General features: G+C 43.2%; 1 protein-coding gene across 9 annotated transcripts in view; it reads right to left on the bottom strand.

Annotated features, from left to right (window-relative positions):
• The window catches only part of ptprt (protein tyrosine phosphatase receptor type T), a 287,907-nt gene that overhangs the window by 163,679 nt on the left and 100,833 nt on the right, over positions 1-23,395 (bottom strand). For all 9 annotated transcript variants that reach the window (XM_065955243.1, XM_065955240.1, XM_065955244.1 and 6 more), the window contains exons 9-10: positions 7,485-7,600; positions 6,873-7,053 (exon numbers count right to left, since the gene is read on the bottom strand). In XM_065955243.1, the coding sequence (XP_065811315.1) occupies positions 6,873-7,053; positions 7,485-7,600 (297 nt within the window). The remainder of the gene's footprint in view (positions 1-6,872; positions 7,054-7,484; positions 7,601-23,395) is intronic.

The raw sequence follows: 23,395 nt of genomic DNA, 5'->3' as shown, positions 1-23,395 counted from the left end.
TGCCAATTTGGCCTCTAAACTTAAGGTGAAGTTGGGACTTTATTACAGAAATGAATCCTGCTTTTCCCTCAGAGCAAAGAAACTTCTTGTTTCATCAACCTTTCTTCCTTTGTTGGATTATGGAGATGTACTGTACATGGGCCCCTCGGCCAAATGTTTACAGGCATTGGACACCGTGTATCACTGTGCGTTGAGATTTTTGACTGGTTGTAGACGCTTCACTCATCACTGTGACCTGTACACTAACTCAGATTGGCCATCTTTGAAGGTGCACAGGCATATACACTGGCTGAAGCTTATTTATAAAGCTCTTCTTGGTTTGGTGCCTTCTTGATTTATGTTCATACCTTCAAAGAACCAGAAGCCACTATGCCTTGGGTTCCTGTGATGTCTTTAAACGGTCTGTGCCTCGTGTCCGCACTGAGCTCGGGAAAAGAGCGTTTAGTTTTGCTGCTCCCTCCGCATGGAACTTTCTCCAAAATGACTTGAAAATGGCGGATCTCATTTCGCTTGAAGCCTTTGGCTCAATCTTAAAAGATAAAATACATGAGACAATTGGACAGTGCCTGTGTTTCTGAATTGTAATCTGTGATCAAGATTCTGCACTTTATCTGTAAATCAATTTGCACATTGTAAATTGTTGTTCTCTCTTAACTTATTGTTTGTAAACTGTCTCTTTATCATGTAATGCTTCTTATGACGTGTGCTGCTGCCCTCTTGGCCAGGTCACCCTTGTGAAAGAGACCCTGATCTCAGTGGGTTATTTGTCTGGTTAAATAAAGGTTAAATGAAATAAAATAAAAAGTTTTGCAGCAGCTTCGTCAGACGTGAAGCAAATTGAAGATTGATGTCAAAACGTGTTTGTTTTTTTTCACTGCTTCATATCATGATACAAAAGGATTCTTTTACAGATTTATTTGGGATTTATTCAGATAAATATACATATTCAGCCACATTAAGAGTTAAGTGCAGAGGAAGAAGGTGAACTGGAACAAAAGATGAGAAGGTGTAGGACAGAAATGTCTTTCCCCTCGGGGATTACTAAAGCATCTCTCTCTCTCTCTCTCTCTTTATGCATTTTTGTCACTGTTTTTAGTGCTTTGATCTTTCTTTCTTTTTTAACTCTTTCTTTACTCTTTAATTATTTATTTTTTACCATGTAAAATATGGAGTCCACCCAGTCTGAGACCGAGACAAGGCCAAGTAAAAACGCTTCATGATGAGACCAAGACCTTCAAAAAGTGGACTCCAGACTGGTCTATAGTGAGGTTGCAGATATCTTTATGTTAGGTAACGCAGCATGAACAAATGGATTTTCTGCATGCAGTCTTTGTAGCATTGTGGGGAAATAGCAGAGCCTTCTTTTGTAAGACGTTTAATTTTCTTCATAACGTGCTGCTGTGTCCACATGTAGAAACATGAAGTAATCCGAGTTACATCAATGTGTTTCTAGAAATCTCTCAGTCATGTTGTCTCAGATTTGATCGCTGTCATTTCTTAGAATAAAATAAAAGCACGTCTTGATGAAAAGGAGGCACGCAGGATTTACAGTCAGAGCTGCTGGATTAAGATGAAATAACACATCCTGATGTGAGGATTACAGAACACATCTGTTAGAGCTGTTTATGATTTAAGGGCAGACGGTATTTTCTGTGTTTCTAAAAAAATAAATCAGAAGTGTTTGCTGTCAGTGTTTTGTTTGTGTTTTTGTTTCCTTAAAGCAGACGGTGTACGTCAAGGAAACTTGTTGTTTTCAACATGTTGAAAAAACAGTTTCATCTCTATGAACAATGAAGAAACCAGATAAAAACAAAACATGGCGGCTAGTGACATAATTGAAGGTAATAGTTAAAGGTCGACATCTTTGTAGTGGTTTGTTCTGGCATATTTTCAGAGTTCAGATTTCCTGTCTTAGTTTGTTTTGTCTCTTTTTCCTTCTTGTTGCTTGTTTCCCTTTTAGTGTTTCCTGTTTTATTTTGTAGCACTTATCCTCGTGTTTCCTGTTTGTATTGTTACTGTTACAATCTTGAGTGTCTTTAGTGTTTCCTGCTTTATTTTGTAATATTTATTCTTGTGTTTCCTGTTTGTATAGCTACTGTTACATTCTTGAGTGTCTTTAGTGTTTCCTGCTTTATTTTGTAGTACTTATCCTCGTGTTTCCTGTTTGTATTGTTACTGTTACTTTCTTGAGTGTCTTTAGTGTATCCTGTTTTATTTTGTAGTATTTATTCTTGTGTTTCCTGTTTGTATAGCTACTGTTACATTCTTGAGTGTCTTTAGTGTTTCCTGTTTTATTTTGTAATTTTTGTCCCCAGTGTTTCTTGTCTTGTCTTACTCCTCCCTTTGTCTGGTTTCCCTCCATTTTGATCTCCATGATTGTCTTCACCCGTGTGGTTAGTCTTACCTGTGTCTGATTTCCCCAATGTACCCTCCCTCATATCACAATCTTCAAGTTTTCACCTTGTGGAATTTTTTGTTGGACCTTTGTTTTTGCCTTTTTGTTTAATGAAATATTTTGGTTATCTTTCGACAAATTTTTGAGAACCTTTGGAATATTAATTTGAAACATCACTTTCAAATTAACCTTAAGCTTCCAGCTCCAAAGAAAGCAGATCACAACTGAACACCAGTGAGTCTGCCATTAATGCGTTTAGTTGTTTTATCTGAACTGCACCTAAAACGTCCCTCGCTCCGCCGCGGGCTGAACCAATTAACTGGTTAAAACGGATTAAAAGTAAATAAAGGAAAGTTCATGTCTACATCTAACTGCACTTTGAAGAACTTCTCTTTTTTTTTTTTTTAAAGTGACAGCCTTGAAAAAGTATAAAAAGTGAAACAACAGAAGCTGCTGTCCGTGATTGTTGTTTTTTTTCTTCCTCTGTGATGTTACAAAGACTCGCTGCTCTGAACATAAAAGGATTATTAAATCTCACTGACTGTGATTGTCCTTTGAACGACAAGATATTTCTCTCTTTCATATCAGCGGGGATATTTATAAGGATATAAACATGTCACCAACACGGGGATTTGGTTTAATATTTCATATCTGCTGTTTGACTTTGAAAAGTGCTTAACCGCTGACAGGATATCAAACCGGAGAGATAAAAACAAGTTGGATCAAGCTGGTTTTATCAACAACATATTTACACATGATTTCCACAGCTATTCAGGGTCAGTGCGAACACTTCCTGTGAGTAAACAGCGTTGTAGTTTATGTATTGGGTGCGGCATTAGCTCAGTCTGTAAGGACTTGCTATAGGATCCAGAGGGTCACCGGTTCATGTCCTGGTGAGGACCCGGTCTGGAATTGGCCTGGTTGCTGGAGAGGTGCGAGTTCACTTCATGAGCACTGCTGAGGTGCCCTTGAGCAAGACATCAAACCCTGCTCGGGTGCTCTTTCATGTGCAGATCCCTCACTCTGACATCTCTCCATTAGTCCATAGGATCCTGTTTGTGCATGTGTGTGTATTTCCGTGTGTGTAGCATGTCTCAATAACAGAGTCCAAATGTAATTTCCCCTCGTGCGATTAATGGAGAATATCTTCTTCTTATTATTGAGGTTCATCTGCATCATGATATATTTCAAAGACATGTTATGCAGGTATCAGTACCGGATACCAGTATCACTTTTAAATGTCGGTGTTTTCCAATACTGTGGGGTTTTATATGGGCTGATTAATTCCTCGGTTCAATAGTTCAGTGGGTCATTTGGTGTGTCAGTTGGTTGGTGGGATGGTTGATTAGTTTGGACATGTGGTGAGTTTGTGAGTTGGTTTGTTGGTTGGTTAAGTCGTTCAGCGGGTTGGTCTGTGGCTCAGTGTGCCGCTGGGATGGTGAGTTGGTCGGTAGGTTGGTTGATTGGTTCAAAAGTTCAGTGAGTCATTTGGCGAGTCAGTGGGTTGGTCAATTGGTTGTGTGGTTGATTAAGTCGTTCGGCGGGTTGGTCTGTGGCTCATTAGGTCGCTGCGGCGGTGAGTCGGTCGGTGAGTTTGTTGCTTGGTTAGTCAGTCTGTCAGATGGTCCACTGGTTGGTTGGTTGGTTGGTTGTGTACTGTGGAGGTGAGACCGCTCTAGTTTTCCTTCAGGACATTTTTGATAAATAAACGCCCGGCGCTCAATCCTCTGTACATAGCTGACCTGACAGCTACCTGACAAATAGGTGTTTCATGGTTAGCTAAATAGGCAAGTGTGTGATATAAGTGGACATGACATTTGTCTCAGGGGCTAGCCTCTATTTGTTTGCACTCTGTGTATTTTTGTGCCTTCAAATTGACAACCGGAGCTAAAGCGGGAAAGGGTAGAAAAACAAACATGAAGATGTATACTTACTGTTACCTTAATGTTTTTTTATAGGCGTTTGAATTTGTTTTGTGTGAAGCTGTTTATCCACTTACCAAGAACAACATGTGTGTGTGTGTGTGTGTGTGTGTGTGTGTGTGTGTGTGTGTGTGTGTCTCTCTTTGTGTGTGTTTTGTCAGTGTGCTCTCATGACAGTAGCCTCCAGTAGGTAGAACAATTTAAAAGGATTTGATTAAATCGCTCATCATGAGATTACTCTTAAATCCTCTGCGTGTGTGTGTGAGAGAGAGAGAGAAAGAAAAAGAAGTAATTCCATTCTGCCTTAATTGTAAATCCCTTTACATAGGTTAAAGTATATTTCTTTGTCAACAGCAGAATTAAAATGAGAAGCTGCAGGAGCCTGAGCACTATAAAACCATTAGGGTACAAACAGCAATCAGCCTCCACGTGAACAATTGCTGTTCTGTTCTCTAATTACTGAATTACAACCAGGAGATTAACGACGGTTAAATAAAAAACAATTAAGAACAAAACAATTAAGGCTTTTCCCCCTTCCCCCGAAGCTATTGCTTCTCCCCAACAGTGTTAACTCTTTTATAGGGTTCAGACAACCTGCGGAGCACGTGTGTGTGTGTGTGTGTGTGTGTGTGTGTGTGTGTGTGTGTGTGTGTGTGTGTGTGTGTGTGTGTGTTCGGCTGCTAAAGGTACGAGCTTCAGGCTGAGATGTGATGTTCCCCAGAAGCTAAATTCAGAGGATATTAGTTATGAGATCAGGAGAAGAACAGCGAGCCCGGAGGATGCCGGGAAAAGAGATGAGAGATTTGGGATCATTAGAACGATTTTTTTATCCCGCTTATCGGGCCTCGCTGTGATGGATTCGAGCTATTTGAGCTCAGCACAGGCGTGTTGTGGAGAGACATGTGAAGCATCAATGAATTATTAGCAGCGGCGGCGCGGCGGGGCAAACACTCGGTTCTAAATAATAAAAACATGGAGCCCTCTGGAAAGGAAGCAGACTTTTACAGTGTTGTTGTTTTGAGATAATTATCAGCGTGAGAGTTCAGATCTATCTGAGGCGATATTAAAGTATGTCAGAGTGGTGTGTAGGATATGAAGCTCGGCGCACTGAAGACTCGACTGCTGATTGGTGGAAATCAGGATGTTGCATTGATTGAATGTGAAACCTAGAAAATGTAATTGATTACATTTGAATCTAAATGCTATCATTGTCTCTTAAGCCTCGGTTTCAGTCGGTTATTTTTTATATGGTCCAAGGCTGGCAAAGATAAATATTAACAACTGTAATCGCAGTACCATCAGTTTATCAGTTTTGAGTCTGTTTTGAGAGTTTGCCTGGTGTTTCAAAAAAAGACTGTTAACTTAAATGTCAGAGACGAGAGATCATCATAATGCGTCAAAAGTCATGTTTCTGGTCCTCCATCTAACGCAACTCCAGTAAAACAACTCTTTGTTGCTTGGGTTTGATTTCCACCAATCAATTTCTGATATTTTAACGATATACCTTAAGAGAAATAGTTTTGGGTGCTTCCAGTGTGACTGGTGGTTATTTCAGATAGGTGGAGGATATCCAGGGCAACATTTTAGGGTTATTTATTGTCCACAGAAGGAAGACTAAATGTCCTATGGAGAAAGTAATGTTGTATTGTATCTTGTTGTGCCGGGTGGTTTGTATCATCACATTTTTTGGCATTGTTTCAAACTATACCATATAGTATTGTATTGGTTTGTATTTTATCAGATCATGTCTGTTTGTATCCTAACTGTTTGTACTGTATCAGTTTGTATCTTATCACCTCTTTGGGAATATTATTAGACAGTTTTAGCTGCATACAGCTTAAGCGTACTGAAACACTGTTTAACAATCAGAACAAAAAAACAAAACGCTTCCAACAGAAATCTTTCCCCTTGCCTTCAGGATTAATTTGAATAATTTGTTCATAAAGACGAGGTTTACACCAATTTCTAAACTCAAGTCTGGCTATTCAGCAGCTTGGAAGTTCCACCGTCTTCTCCAGTTTTACTTAATTTGTCTGTTTTGATTGTAGAACACTCGTCAAAGCTTTTGGGATTCAAACAGCTGCCAACATGTTTCAACAGAAACAGCATCTTCTCTTAATGTCAAGAGTTTGAAAGAAGCCGATTGGGAATATTTCCAGATTAATCCAAAAAAAATAATCACACTTTTGAACCGTCCATCCGAGCTTAAATTAAACAGCAGGTTTGTTGTTGTTCGAATTTCGTCTCCATGTGCTGAGCTAAATAATTATGTCTCCAACTGCTCCGCACTGCAGTGGCCAAAACCAGCCGTCAATCACACAGCATGGGCCGGACTATAATGGCCAGTTGTCCTTATGTTTATTCTGAACAAACGGCTGTTGCTGCTGTCAGAAATGTGAAATAAATTATGTTCTGTGAGCTGGAGGCTTTCTCTAAAGAGAGTCTGAGCGGCCGCTGAGCTGATGGAATAACTAAAGCTGTCAGGAACTGGCAGGATGTACAGTCGGCTGGATCGATACGGCATTACACATTCTGAATCAGTTTTTTTCACTCACCATCCTCTTCCGTCTGTTTGACGATTTCCTCGCTCTCCTTGCTGCCTTCGGGGTTGGCAAGGACGAGCCGCAGTCTGACGGTGACAAAGGGCCGCAGCCCCCTTAGAGTGTAATGTGATGACGTCTGGATCAACTCCTCCGCTGCAAACTCCTGCTGGTTAAACACGTACTGGTACTGCACCTGCAAAACACAGAGAGGTGTGACATTTATCCAGCTGTCATTTGGTTAAAAACAATCAAAGCTAAAGTGTAGCAGGCCCTTAAGTGATGCACTTAACCCCACAAGGTTTGACACAAGTGTGGAGCAGAGAACAGCGTGACATCCATGTTTTGCAAATCATAGGTGGGACTAAAGCAGTGCTGTTGTTACATGTGCATTTAAAAGTTCAGCCACATGCGCCTTGAAGGAGTCCTGCAGAAAACCACAAAGTGCTCCACTGACAGCGAGGTTTGGTAAAAAACAGAAAAACTTCATCATGCAAAGATGTCAAATTTGCCCCAAAGTCCTTCTTCCATCACATCGGAGAACATTGAAACAAGAGTGTTACTTGAGTTCCTACGATTGTATTCACAGCAGACATTGTGGTAGTTGTAGTTTTTTTTTCCCCGTACCGTCAGATTGTAGCTGTGGCAGCGAGTCACCGCGTACCCAAACGTCTCCCACTGAATGGTCAGCTGACGGGCCCGAACATCCACCACATTGACGTTTTGGGGGCCGTGGACTGGATCTGAAAGGAGACAATGACAGGAACCCAAAATGTGTTAGTCTCTAATAAATGCCATATGCTAATAAATTCAGAACCAGGAAGAAGGGAGAAAACACAAAGTAACAGAAAAGAGCTTTCATGTCTAGACAGGACTTAAAGAAAATCAGCCATGCATTCATATCCAGCATGGAGTTATAATAAGCACCAGAAAGCTGAGCCTCTGTTCTCTAAATATACTATAATATTGAATTTCTGTGTGTCGGTCCAATGTTTTTACTCTGCAGGCCAAGTTACAAAAAAAGGAGAAATGAACTCTGCTCTCTGAAGTATGCTCTTTAAACAAATGACATGCTGAAATATTTACTCTCCTATTTCTGTTAAAATCCCTCCATATAGTCAACCCATTTTAAATACAAGTATGAGTGTTCCTTTCACGCAGGTTGCCATGTGGTGGACACTGAAGCTTCAGTGTTTAGCCAGCTCTGCATCGGTCTGTAAACATTTCTGTGTTCTAACCTCTCTCCATTTTTCAAAAAGCATCTCCAATATTGATCCTAGTTTGAGCACGTTTCTGCTCGTGGAGCTTATTAGAAACATGCAGAGGCTTTTTAGGTCGGGTACAATCACTTCTATCTGAACCAGTTCTCTTGCCCGCTTCCATCGCTGCAACACCTGTTGGTTTGACCTGATAACTGCTCTCATATCTGGCAAACCTAGGGGCATCCAAAACGGCCGTGTGGGGGGTGCCTTAAAACCGCCTACCTTCTCTGGTCCAAACAAATCCAGAGCATTCAGGAGCAGAATCTAAAGTTAGAAGGAGGACATACTGGCTGCTGCATTGTTGTCAGAGAAGCCAGCACTTCAACATAGCATGTTTCCTTAATGTCTGATCATATAGTAAGGTCACTTTATCATCTCACTCACTACACATCTCATGGAGCTTTAAGATTTGTTATAACCGGCCCAATAATCTAAGACATTTAGGGGGTTTTATGCCTCATCAGCCACAGGTTTCAACCTGTTATAACTGCTAAGTCTGTCTGACCACCAGGCCAACGCTGCTTCAACAAAACCCCAAATCCCAGGCCAAAGACTACAGAGGGGTCTGTATTGATCTACGGACATTAAGCGGGGTATTTACTGCCTTTGCCATATGTCAGACACACACACACACACACACACACACACACACACACACACACACACGCACACAGTGTCGTTGTAGCCATATGTTGGGCAGGTTTGTCGACCACGACTGACTGCACACTAACGAGCTCGTTCTAACAGATCTCTCTTGTCTGCCTAATTAATTTCAATCAGCCGCTGATGGCACCCAAAACAGGTCAGCACATAACGAGACAAGCTGTATGAGCTGTTCTCCTCCAAATAAAAAAAAATAAAACTTTCCTGACAGTCTGAGTCAAGTCCAAATTAGAAAACACAACAGACACGCACACGGGAGGATTGAGTTTGGCACCGACGTAAGAACTCAACTTTTTTTTATGTCTGCTTATTGCTGGAAAACTTTTTCCTTCATAAATAAGAGTCTGATGTTCCCAAAACTTTTTCACTGTAAAGTGTTTTAAGACATGCCATGCAGTAAGCAGAAAGCCTTATACATTATCTGATCGCCATTAAGCGGATTCATGCTTAATTCATTAATCCAATTCAAACAATTAAACAGAAACTTAAACATCGCTTTGATTTATTGTGTTTGAAGCTAATTGAGTTAATTTTGAGATTTTCCAAACAAAGCTCCTTAGTGTAAACATCCGATCATTCCAAATGAGACCAGATTAGATAACGGCACCATGGATAAGCCGTCTAAGAGGCCGGCTGAGACGACGGGACACTCTTTGTATTCATGGAGGGGTTTGGGTGCAGACTTCAGCTCGCCCCGGGGTGCTCTGGGGCTTAAAGAGTCTGTGTTTCTACTTAAAAGAATGAATCCCGGAGTTTCCTGGATAAGACGGTGGCAGACTGACATTTGGCAGCCAAGAGAGCAGCAGGGGGGGGAGAGGTAATATAACCGACATGTAACCCAGTCCTCCGGTCAGCTCAGCAGGAAGTATGCTTTCACATACTGACGGCAGAAAACAGGACCCCCCCAACTGAGTTAGTCTGATGCTCTGAAGGCCTTCAAATACGGGGAAATGCACGACATCATGCAGCACTCGGGCTGCAAAACTGACCTGACTCCTTTCAAAATGTGCAATAAATTATAGTCTGCATTTTTGTCTTCCAAGCAGCGGAATCATTCACAAACTTTCTCAGTGTTCTCAGACTTTCAGATGATAAACCACTGAAGAGCTGGTTATCAGGAGGGAGATTTCCATTGTCTGATTGTGGAAAAGTGGCGGCGATGTGGTTACAGATAACGGTGTCTGATTTCTGTGTCCTGAAATTGTGATCTCTAACCATGTGCATGCCTCTCCAAAACAGCCCACTACACTCGGCTGTTCATCTCCCTCCACTGGCTCCCAGTTACTGCTCCCATCAAATTTAAAACTCTGCTGCTCGCTTACAAAACAGACACGGAAACGTCTCCTCCTTACCTGAACTCTCTCATCCAGCGCTACACTCCCTCCCGCCCACTACGCTCTGCCAATGAAAGGCGTCTGAGCCAACATTCACAACAGGGCCCTAAGTCTTGTAGAAGTGTAGAATTGCAAGCATAACCTTAAATTGACTGATAAATAAAAATAAAACCAAAGGGACAATGACATTTGGGAACATAACTATGAAAAGAAAATGAGTTTTGTAAAGCAGATACCTCTACTGACAGGCTGACAGCTTGAGTTCCAGCTCTTCATTGAGGGACAAAAACAAATATTTTTGGAGGAGTCAAACTCCTCCAGAGAGCAAACCTGTGATTATGCACGCTTAAACAGATCAAGTGATGCACCTCCTAATGAACGCACGCAATTACAGAGACATAATCGCTCATCGCTGCGCCGCAGAGAGAGACAATGAAACCACCGCTTTTCTCCAAGAATAGCAATAAATCAAAGCTCCCCTCTGCTATGACTCATTTCTGCAAAGACACAAACCATGTTAGCGAAATCAGATTTATGCTCCGAGGTCTGGAGAGGAACAAGACAAACAACACATTTTAATCCCCCAGCCCCACCCACCCAGTGCAATGCCTTTAATCCAGTGGTCTTTAAACTGGGTATTGTGGAAGCTAATCTTTCAGATAATCTGGGGCTCAATTGGGACTCTCGCAACAGATTGCCAAATTATGTTTTTTTTTTTTGTGTTGGGTGGGTGTTATCCTTTAAATGCTGATCAGACTGGGGCTTCCTAAATTTGAGTCCAAATCACAAGTTCCTGAAAATCGCAGAAGAATGGGAGGAGACAGAAAAGTGCTGGCGATGATTGAAGAAGGAGGGAGGAAGAGGAGAGCAGGAGTTTTGACTTATAACTTTGTTTACATCGCTGGGACGATTATGGTGTCTCCCGGGCTGCCCTTGGTCGTGACAAATAACAGATTTACCACGCCATTTGTCAGATTTATTCCTCCTCTCTATCCACATTACTCCCGAAAACGTCTTTGCTCCATCGTTTTCAACCTCTCCCTTTGCACCCAATTTCAGAACGCTCTAAAAACGGCAACATCAAAGGCTTATGAAGATGTGTGGAGATGAAAAGACAAACTTTAAAAACAAACTAACAAAATGGATCTGTGCATGGATGCATTTAAAAGACCAAAACTGGTCAGTGAGTGGATAAACGCTCTAATGGATGGATGAGGACGGTGAGGCAGAGTCAGTTTTGTATTCATGGAGGTAGAGCAGCAGCACCTCCACAGGGACACATGCTTCATCCCTCATTAATCAGGATGGGTCAGGGGTTGCAATGTTAGCGATCACAGGCTGAGAAAGGGCAGTTTAGATGGCACAGCTGGCCGTGCAATGTGACAAGGCCAAACAGTGAGTCATGTTGCCAGCCAGACGTGGTCCCTGCGGTGGACCGGGTGTGACAAGTGGCCCTTGGTTCGTCCATTAGAAGGACGACAGAGGCTACAGCTGGTCAATGGCCTGCTAGCATAAGGCAGCATCCAACATGGACTATAAATACTACACTGACGCTCAAGCTGCTTACACCTACTGTTTTTTTAATTGTGGAAGTAAATGGTTCTCATTCCCATCTTGTCAATATGTGTCAGCTTGTTTGTTCAAAGTTCCCCTTCAGTGTCTGTTTCAAGGTACAATTAAACATCTGTTTAAAGGCGACCATTTGGTGTATGTTTGATGTAAACGTGCATCATTTTCTTTGACTTCAGCATCAATTGGAAGATACCGTCCAGCATTTGTCTACAAATAATATGTCAGCATCTTTGTGTAAATGGTAAATGGACTTGAGAGCTTGTATATTTCTTTTCTAGTCTTCTGACTACTCAAAGCTCTTTTACACCGCAGGTCACACCAACACATTCACACACTGATGGTCGAGGCTGCTGTGTGAAGAGTCCATCACAAGTCACTAATCCCATTCATACACCGCTGATGATGTTGCAAAAGGACACATCGGACATGTTGCTGCAGGAGCTGGAGATCAAACCACTGACCTTCTGGTTAGGAGACAACCGACTTTACCCACTGAGCTACAGCCGCCTCGCATTATTTTTGCATGCATTTCAAGGTTCTTTGGCATGCGCTTACAACAAACATGCATCATTTGAATGTAAAAGATTCCCCTGAGCATCAATTTGCCCTGCAGCATTTGTCTATATAAAACATTTCAGCATTTGTTTTAAGTCACCGTTTGGTGTCTGCCTCATGGTACCGCTCGTCATTTTAAGGTATCCTACAGATGCGGCTTTGAGTTACATTTTCATGTTTTACTTCGGGACGCTTGGTCACCTTTAGAATAAACTAGCTTGGAAATATTTCAGGTTATCATCAATGCGATTGTGTAACAGTCGGGTCACATTTGGGGACCAAGAAAACTTAGGAAAAGCATCCCGATTTGGGCTCAAATAAGTACGAGAGTATGGAAACACTGACTACTGGATTCATTTGGAATTAAAACACTTGCCTCTTGTTTTAAAGAAACAGGATGTTTTAATGAAACAGATGTTTTTGCACTGAGCTCGACTTTTCTCCAACTCTCTGCTGAACCGTCTGTGATCATCTAACCAGAATATCTGCGCGTGGATAGAAACCTGTCCCCCGCTGGTTCGTCCTCCGGTAGAGATAAACTCGGCCTGCCATCCTCTCCCAGTACTTAAGGCTCTCTTGGACGTAATGGCAGGTAGATATCTAGTTCAGACGAGAGCCTGGTGAGGCGTTGTGTTTTGGGGATGCCTTTCCTGAACCTGATGAATGAGCAGCAGAACCGGAGCCATTAATCCAGGCGTTAGGGAGCCGTTCCAGGGAGGAGAGAAGAAGGAGGAAAAAGGAGGAGTGGAAATCAATCATGCTGCCTCGCTATACTCCCCATCCTGCTTTACATCGCTCTCCTGTTCCTTTGTTGTTTTTGCCTCATATCTTCATATTTTTAGAACTGTTCCTTTGTGGTCTTTTCCTGTTTATTTCTCAATGTTCTGCATCGCTCTTTAAGCCCTTTAAGTCTTCCTCCTCGGTCTCTCCCGTCTGCCTCTTGTGCTCTTTCTCCCACACCACCATCTCAATCACTCGCTTACTTCTAGAGTCTGTTGGGGCCCGAGGCAGAAATGAATTAGGGGCCCCTCCAATCATGAATATATCTGCCACTGTCCCGACTCCAGACGCTCTTCCTCTTTCCTCATTTCACTCCCAGACAGATGACTCCTCTTCATTTTCATTGGCAAACTTTGGTTTTCACAGGAGTAATGCATGAGATGCTAAGCAAGGCAAGGCGAGGCAAGTTTATCTCTTAGCACATTTCAACAACAAGGCAATTCAAAGTGCTTCACACAACATCAAAAGCATCATGACAAAAAATATTAAAATAGAAAATTAAAAAATCACTAAAACAAACAATTCCCAATCACAGAGCAGAACCATTTGGACATTCCTTGGCACTTTTACGATCTCCTTAATACCCCAGACTGTTGGATATTTCCTCCTGATATTCAAGGTTTTATTAAGGGAGTCGGTTTGGTTTATTTTAACCAGGAAACCCTTTTATTAATCAAAGAAGGGCAATGTGATTGATTGATAGAGGACGTAAAAACAATTCAATTAATGAACCTCTGTTGGGAAAAGAAACCTCATCCGACTGCAGCTCTACAACACCGTACTGTTCTGAAAATGGCCGTGTGTTGTTGTTGCACATCTTTGGTCTGACCTGACCTCTTGAGTGTTGACAACTTAATTCACCCCGCTGGCCTTTCTCACACGTCTGAACCATTAAAGCCGCCCCATCAAAAAACAGAACACAGACCCTACCCCCCACTTGTGTTTTTGGATTTTTCTTTCTCATGTCTGTATTCACAAAGAGCTAAAAGGTGAAAGACATAAAGAAGAATGAGAGTAACAGAAAAGTGGGTTGTCGGGGAGAAAAGAAGGAGAGAGCTTCCCTCTGGGAGAAACACGGCAGGGACAACTTTCTGTTCACGCTCAGGGCGCGCGTGTGTTTGTACGGAGTGAGAGGAAATCACATATTACCAAAGCTACACTGGCCAAAGGCTACAAATACAATTAATACTCCCACCAGTGCAACACACACACACACACACACACACACACACACACACACACACACACACACACACACACACACACACACACACACACACACACACACACACACACACACACACACACACACACACACACACACACACACACACACACACCCCTGAGGCTGGTGCAGCTGCAGAAAAATGTTGCCGTGTGACTGTTGATATGTTGCAGAGGTTGCACTTTTAATGCATCTACACACCGAAGAAATAACAGCCTAACCTCCACCTAAACACACGCACAAACACTCACAAACACACACACACACACACACACACACACACACACACACACACACACACGGGGGCAATATCTCCCGTGATGATGACCCTCCAAGGCAAACAAGGGAGATCAGACGCTTCTGCCCTCCTCCGATTCAACACAAGTGTGTGTGTGTGTGTGTGTGTGTGTGTGTGTGGAAGATTTTTAATGCTAACTGAAGTATCTATAATCCCCTTCATCTATAAAAGTACTTAAAGGAACACACACACACACACACACACACACACACACACACACACATACACACACTCAATCGCTCTCGTCCCTAAAGCACTTAAGGACATTCAAAGATTTGCCTCATTAACAGAAATTAAAAGTGAAGAATTTGATATTTCATCACAGAAGTACTTGGATAGCAGCATTATCAAATTATCAGCCTCTTAATCAAGGCAGCTCTTAAGAATGTCGTTAAACCGGCTCATTGGTCCCAGACACACACACACACACACACACACACACACACACACACACACACACACACACACACACACACACACGCACAATCAGATTTTAGGTGTTCATTTCAGATAAGATTCACCTCAGCATAATACAAACAGAAGAAGTATTACGAAGCACACAAACACATACTTTACAACCATGCATTACAACACCAATCATCTGAACACACACACACCCACACCCACACACACACACACACACGCTCTGCCGCAGACGAGGCTACACCCTGTAGATTCGTGACTTGGATAAATTGGATTAAATGGAGAAGCAGCAGATGCCTTTTAGTGGATTTTAATTACGTCTCTCTGCATGAAACCGACGACTGAGAGTTAAACCATAACTCACAGCGTCTGACTTTAAGACTGAAATCATTGAACTTTGAAGCATGAGTGAGCCTCAGATCGCCAAAGAAACATTTCAGGGGGGAGAAAAACACAAAAATAGAGAAAAATTTCACAGCTGAGCAGCTGTGATACACGAGAGCAGCTGATTGGCCCTCGTGTATCCCTGAACACATAGGATCGAGCTGAAGTTCAACCCAACTTCAAAATCACAAGAGTCACAAATCAGGTTGGAAAAAGCCTCAGTTTGCACAGTGTATGCCCGCAGATTAAGGCCCAGACACACCAAGGAGATCGTTGGCTGTCGGTCCTACATGGACCGTCGGTGAACGATCGTCGCCCTGGTTTTTTCAGTGTGTCCGGCTCCGTCGGTGACTGTTGGCCTTTTTTTTGGCCAAAATATCGAATCAGCGTCGGTGAGAGGAATCTCTCTGATTGGCTGTTGGGAGGTTTCATTTGTCTCCAGCTCTCAACACAGGTTCAGGAAAGCCCCTTGAGCATGCCGCTGTAGTCTCCATGCTTTCCCCCATTAGTGCGGGTTCTCCTTATTTGTCTCCTCCGCCTCTTCTTTTCTTTTTCCACTAAAAGACCAAGAACTGACAAAGCCAGCGCCATTTTCAAACTTTCTATCACACATTATTCTCCATTAGTGAATAATGCCAATGACAGCGCAATGTGAGTTTAGGAGTGGATACAATTCAGGGATTGGACTCGTAAAAAGCAGGAAATGTAGATGCTACATCCTGCAGGGGGCGGAGCTTCTGGGGGAGATGAGCCCAGGAGGAGGAGGGGCCCAGTTTGAATGTTGGGCTACTGACTTTACCTTTCAGCTTCCTAAGGGCGAGTCGAGTAGGAACACCGAGCTTTATGATCCTTACTAGGAAACAGACACCACACGGAGCTACAGGTGTAAAATAATTACAGTACATCTTTCCTCCAGCAGCAGAGATACACTGTAGATATGGATGTGTATTGTGATTTCATTAGCAGTGAGAAGAAGAAGAATGCTCTGAGCCAAAACCAGCAGAGTAATGTAATTCAACATGGAGCAGAAAGGAAATCTATTTCAAATCCTGCTTTATTAATACCATCGCTGCCTACAGGCGGGGAAAAGGACAATTGAGTTGTAGCAATTTGCAGAATGAAAGAGAAGGTGCAGCGGACGCAGAGACGGAGACAGAAAGAGAGGAATGCATGTACATATGACTGCAGTGAAAGTATGAACGCAGAGGTCAAACCGTGTTGATAGAAGACAGAGCAAAGATATAAAAGAGAGGCAGAAAGGGACAGAGAGGAAAGCAGAGAAACAAGAGAGCTACGGGGGACAAGAGGAAGATTTAGAGCCGCGATATAATGAGCCAATTGAAGGCGAGGCTCGGGGGTTAAGTAACCTGAAGCCAGCCGGTAATTGGCTGAGAAAGACGGAGTGACAGATAGAGGGAGAGAGGGAGGGAGGGAGGGTCTGAACGTATTCATCTTTGGATAAAAAATGTCATCGTGTCCGGGGAAGTGGGGGACAGGATGGGAGAAGCTGCAGGGCGGCGAATAATAAAATGTAGAATACAGCTGCTCGTTACAATAATGTCACTCAGCCCAATTATAAGCACAACCGTCAGATGGAATTAGAAAAAGAAAAAAAAACGCCTTTTACTCCCAAAACTCCTCCAGAGGTTTTTCATCATTCTGTGTGACGAGACCTCCTGTGGGGCTCCCCCTGACACGGATTATCTTTGAGGACGGATCTTTTTATTCCTTGATAATTCAAGAAACATCCCCTCAAAGAGAGTTTTCTTTTTTTTTTCTTCTTTTTTTTAAGGAATGAGGTTTGAAAGAGGAGAAAAAGGATCCATAAATCCCGCTACACTGATGAGGAGTTTGGGGACATTTAGGTCTTTTGTTAACCGTCACAAAGACCGAACTTATTGAAGTGTCCCCTGATGATCTTTTGTTCTGATGTTCAAACTGCAGCTTCTTCTTTTTACTGAGATTTTGAATAATGTGATCTCATTAATACGTATCAACTAAACGCGCTCAAACTAGGATCAATATTGGAGATGCTTTTGAAAATTGGAGAGAGGTTAGAACGCAGAAAGGTTTACAGACCGATGCAGAGCTGGCTAAACACTGAAGCTTCAGTGTTCACCACATGGCAACCTGTGTGAGCATCAACTCTAGAGAGGAGGGGGCAGAGGGAGACAGAAATCTATGTTTTGAATTTGGACTGCAGTACCCATTTTAAACACTAGGGCAAATGTGTACACTTTTAAAAAATGGAGAGAGGTTAAATAGTGCAATATGTACACCTTATATGAGGAGGATATAAAAGACAAATAAGGGGACAGCCTTTAAGGCCACTATGTTTTATTAATGAGTCATTTTCCTTCTTTGTGTCTGCAGATCGAAGAGACGAGAGGACATGACTTGTTTGTCTTTGTTCTGAGATGTTTCTTTCCAAATGTCACAACACAAGCACCCCCATCGAGCGAGCATCTCAACACACACACGCCTACTGAGTCTTTGTGCGAGCGGACCTGTGTGTGTGTGTGTGTGTGTGTGTGTGTGTGTGTGTGTGTGTGTGTGTGTGTGTACTCTGCGTGTGTAGAGAGATGTCTGAATCCATGGCTCTGCAGGGCCATTAGTGTCCCCGTGCTTGTATCTGTGTGTATCTGTGTGTATCTGTTGTGTGTGTGTGTGTGTATTTCTGGCTGTGTGTTAAAGTGCTAAGTGTCACTGACTTTTGTCTTCTCCACCAGCTTAATGGGGGACTATTGAGCGGCGTCCCGCCACATGGCTTCCCTCTACGGGGAGCCTGGACAGCAGAATGAGATTTATTGAATCCTGCTTCTCTTCCAAGAAAAAAAAACAAAACAGGCAAGAGTTTGTAGAGACAAAGAAACCAGTGATCCCATAATCATCTTTAAAAGCATGTAAATGTCAACACTAAACTGAAATCCAAACAGAGTACTTCCTTTGTTTTGAGTTTGTTTTCAAGTGTTGATTCTTTAAACTCAGAGTCAGTAAGTAGCAACATTCAAACTGGGCTCCTCGCCCCCAGACACTCACCCTCACTGCAGGATGTAGAGTTTATGTTTACTGCTTGTACCTACACTGCAAGCTAACCGCCTGGTGTTTGTCACCTGCCTGTCCAACAGGAAGCAGACCAACTCCACGTCCACGGGTAAAAGACAACACAAGGTTCACCCTCGTTTTAGAACGAGCTTTATCCGCTTGGTGTTTCTCCTCACTGTGATTATATTTTCTCTTTGCTGCTACGTCCACGTCCGTCATATTCACCGGTTTTGAATCTCGTCCAATCACTGAATTGTATCCACCCCTAAACTCAGTAACAGTAAAATCCAGTCAGAGGACAGAGTATCTGCAGACACAGTCACCAAAACACATGTATGGAGGCCCAGAAGGGACGATGGAGCAGCTTCACTTTAGGATGATTCTGTATTTTATTTTGAAGGAGGAAGCTGATGACTCCACCTATAAAATGTCTTCGGGTTTCAAAGTCTTCTGCGACTTTCCCAAATTGCTCTAAAGCTATCAAAACTGATTAATTTTCTGACAATCCATTGCATTTTAACATGTTTTTAATGAATTACTGTCAGCAAAGTTAAAAGTTGACTTAAGTCCTCAAGGCATTATAAAAGTGAGGAGAAAACGTCTTCACCCTCCTGAGTCCTGACACACATGAAACAAAACCTTCACAAAGGTCCTGCAGATAAAATCTCCGTCCGTCCGTCTTTTAAGCCATTTTGTAGCGGTCCGCCCTCCATGCAAATCCTGGACCGCGTTGTCCGCGCTCATGATGAATACGGCATGTTTATATTATCCAGCTCCTTCATGAGGCAGCGGGCGAGCTCTCACTAAAAGGCTCCACAAAGCTCTCATCAGCGAGGCTTTTCATCCCGGCGCAAATGTCGGGCCCCGATCCACGGCCACGCCGCCGAAATACAGAAAGAAAGAAAAGGACAATTTATCATGCATGGATCTCAAATAAGAGAGAGAGAGAGACAGAGAGAGAGAGAAAGAGAGAGAAAGAGACATTGAGTGAGTGAGTTTTTTGTCCTGGCGCAGAAAGAAAGTGAGCTGGCAGGTTTTTGAAATGACACACTCTTTTCTCTCGCTTCGTCTCTAAAGGTGCTTTACTGGCGGGGAATAAAAAGGCACTTATTGCCAAAGCAAACACAATATGACGGAGCGCAGATAGCAGAGGTGGCAATGAGGCAGTAATAATGTCAATCTCTCCCCCCCCCGTCTCTCGCATTATCCTTCTTATCAGCGTCTCTTTCTCTCCATCTCTCCCTGCCTCATTTCCAGTGGCACACTTTCCTTATCCTCTTTCTTTTTTTTTTGTCTCTAATCTTGTTCTTCTTCTTCTTCCTCTTCTTCTCTTTTTGTCTATAATAATCTTCTTCTTCTTCACCCTGATATACATGCTCCTCTTCCTCGTCCCCCTCCTCCCCTCCAGCTCTCATCAGTGGTTACAAACTGGACAAAGAACAGAGAGGTCGCTGAAGTCTGCCGGCTACTCCTAATGAGCTCAACACACACACACACACACACACACACACACACACACACACACACACACACACACACACACACACACACACACACACACACACACACACACACACACACACACACACACACAGAAAGACACTTGATGTCTCCTCTATTGGCTCTTGTTACCTGCTGTGGTGGATGAATCCCATTCACCTCAGCCCAGTGTGTGTATCTGTGTGTATCTGTGTGTATCTGCATCTGCGTGTGTGTGTGTGTGTGTGTGTCCAGCTACAAGCTCACAGTAATTAGACTGACAGGCAGAACCAGTCGAGCGTGTAGCACACCGCTAATGTTGGCCAGATAACCTGAGCAGAGCGTGTGTGTGTGTGTGGCACCAAACTAATGTTGCATTGATCACCTGCCTGCTTGGCTCCGTGTGCGTCCGAGCGTGTCCAAGTGTGTGTGTGTGTGTGTGTGTGTGTGTGTGTGTGTGTGTGTGTGTCTGTGTGTGCGAGTGAGAGCCGTAGTGTGTGTGTGTGTGCGTGGCGTCATTACCTCCCTGACACAAACACAGACTCGTACCTGCTGACTTTATTATCTTTCAGGAGTTTCTTCTCTTCATGTTTTCTAAGCTTTGATCACATCGTGCCTTTAATCATCTTCAGGTTTCAGCATCAACCCGAGGCTGCAGAACGTTACTTCATGGAGACAAAATATGACTCGTAGGTGGAGGTGGTGAGAAATCGATCCTGGTCTCAAGAACGGTCTCATGGCTACTCTTACTCGGCCTTGTCTCGATCTCAGGCTGGAGATACTCCGATTTTAAATCAAAACCGGTCAAGACCACCACTGATCGGCTATTTGTCCACATCATTACTGAGATTAGAAGGAAACTGCCTCTTTCGAAAAGAACAAATAACTTCAATTCATTTGTAGTTAGATTTTTATCCCGCAACCTTCCCGGTGTGATGGTCTAAGTGAGGGACACGCCCCCTAAACACAAGATGATGATTTTTCAGAGATATTTATGGTTGTTTTGTTTCAGTCTCCCCCTGCCTTGCTCTTGGTCTCGACTCGGCTTCGATCCCTTAATGTCTCCGTCCAGTCTCGGTCTCGGTTGGTGTGGTTTTGACTACAACAAGCGACGCAGGCTCCTCCCACTCTGTGATTTCTCCAGCAGCAAACCGCTCCAACATGGTCCGTCACTGGTTTGTGACTTTTGTCCATTTGGAAGAAAAAAATCCAGCACTAACAGATCGCCGTTTGATACTTACATCCCTGTTACGACCGGCATGCAGCAGATGTTTTTTACACCATGTTATGGTTATGTTAACGGCTTTAGGATGATTATTTCTGTTCATAAGAACAAAGGGACCGCTTAGAAATCACATTCCAAACATTTTACACGGCTTCTTATCCATTCTTTATTGCCTTGTGTCTTCCAACTTATAACTCTCTTTTCATTCTCTGTCTTTCCATCAAACCAATCACAGCTAAGCCTCACACACACACACACAATCCCACACACACACACACACACACACACACACACACACACACACACACACACACACACACACACACACACACACACACACACACACGAGGGGTTTATCTCAAAATTGAATTCATTACTCAGTGTGTGTTTGTCAGCGTGCATGTGGAATGACAGAAGAGTGGAGAGAAGAACGGAGGAGAGGGAAGAAAATATTCATCACACACACACACACACACACACACACACACACACACACACACACACACACACACACACATAAACACTCGCCGTCCAAGAAAGCGGCTAAACCGACAGTAATCAACACGGAGCGACTCCCGGCCCACAAACACAAACACTCGCCGTCTGCGTGGAGATATCTCTGTAGTTATTACGGCGCCTTCTGATGGGATGTGGAAGTTGAGAAAGCAATCAGCCTTCTGCCTCTAAATCAATCACACACACACACACACACACACACACACACACACACACACACACACACACACACACACACTAAATCATGGAAATATTCAGCCTCTCCTCAGAGCTGTGAATGTGTGCATGTGTGTGTGTGTGTGTGTGTGTGTGTGTGTGTGTGTGTGTGTGTGTGTGTGTGTGTGTGTGTGTGTTTACAAGGATCAGCGAGGAAGATGTTGTTGTGACTTCTCGGCGTCTGAAAACTGCCACACACTAATGACGGCTCTCACTGACGATCAAACGGCGTCAAATCCTTCCTGCCACCTCCACCTCTTTTTGTGCATGTGTGTGTGTGTGTGTGTGTGTGCGCGCGTGTGTACGTTTATTAGCCCAGAGATTGAAGAGGTGGGCGTCTGAGTGGGGAGAGAGAGAGGAAGCAGAGGAATCATTCGTCTCCATTATTTTCGATGCGCTTCTTGAAGTTTATTGTAACAAACTGAAAACATTTTTTCTGTTTAGTTCTGTTAAACTGTTGGACAATAATTCATATAAATCATGTTGGGGAGACAAAGAGGAAGAAGAAGAGAGAGAGAGAGAGAGAGAGAGAGAGAGAGAGAGAGAGAGAGAGGAGGGAAGGCTCCTGAACAGGTGATTGAACTCTGACCTTTATAACTTGATCAACACTAAATATGAGAAGTACACGTTCGCATGAAGCAATCAAATCCACATCCAGCACAAACAATGACCTCCACAAGGAGCACGATAATAGATCCGAGACAGAATTTCAAAGTCCGAGGTAACTGCTTCTTCTGGTGTAGAAAATGTCTTGCGGTGCAGCAAAGATCGATCTACTGGAGCAATTCCATAAGTTACTGTCCCTTTAAAATACCAGAACAACATTGTTGGCAGAGGCAGCGACACCAGCTGCCGTGCTGCTGCTAAGTAAATTATACTCGGACACATTAACTCGTCTGTAAACATCTCCTCTTCCTCAGGTCGGATTCACCCAGTCGTCATGACTGCGGTCAACTCGGAGTTCGTTTTCATCGGAGGGGGTGAGGGTTTAGTAGCAGAGAGAATCACTCCCATGATTCCCCGCCAGCCTCGACGAAAGACGCAAAAAGAGATTGGTATTTGTTCCTTTTCAAAGCCCTTACTGGTGAGCTGCCTCCACACATTAAAGCATGGTTGGAATGGAAATGTGGAACCTATTTCACTCGTTCCAGTGATTGGCTGGTACTTAAGGTCCCCCCGGACACATTCAGATTTTGGAAAGAGTGCGTTTTCATTCGATGCTCTGGATTCCTGGAATGTTATCCAACAAATTAAAAAAATGAGGCCTCACATGCAGCGTTTAAGGCCATAGTAACGGACCATTGTTCATCGATTTGTAACTGTTCTTAGCTGTGTTGCTGGCTGTTTTCTGGATATGTACTGTTTTCTCTGTTTGTTTGTCTTAGCTGATTTTCTTTTTCTTCTTTTCTACTCGCTTTTATCTGTAACTCCTTTTCTATGCATGTGAGCTCGACGTCACTGTATGACGAGGAACGAGGGGTAACATCTGTGTCTTTCGAGTCAAAATAAAGGTTTTGAATTGAATTATATACTTCTTGTTGTTCTTCACCACAGAGATTTC

This window comes from Labrus bergylta, chromosome 5 (assembly GCF_963930695.1).
Source record: "Labrus bergylta chromosome 5, fLabBer1.1, whole genome shotgun sequence".
NCBI lineage: Eukaryota > Metazoa > Chordata > Actinopteri > Labriformes > Labridae > Labrus > Labrus bergylta.
The sequence above is the reverse complement of the archived record's forward strand: the minus strand, read 5'-3'. Positions and strand labels throughout refer to the sequence as shown.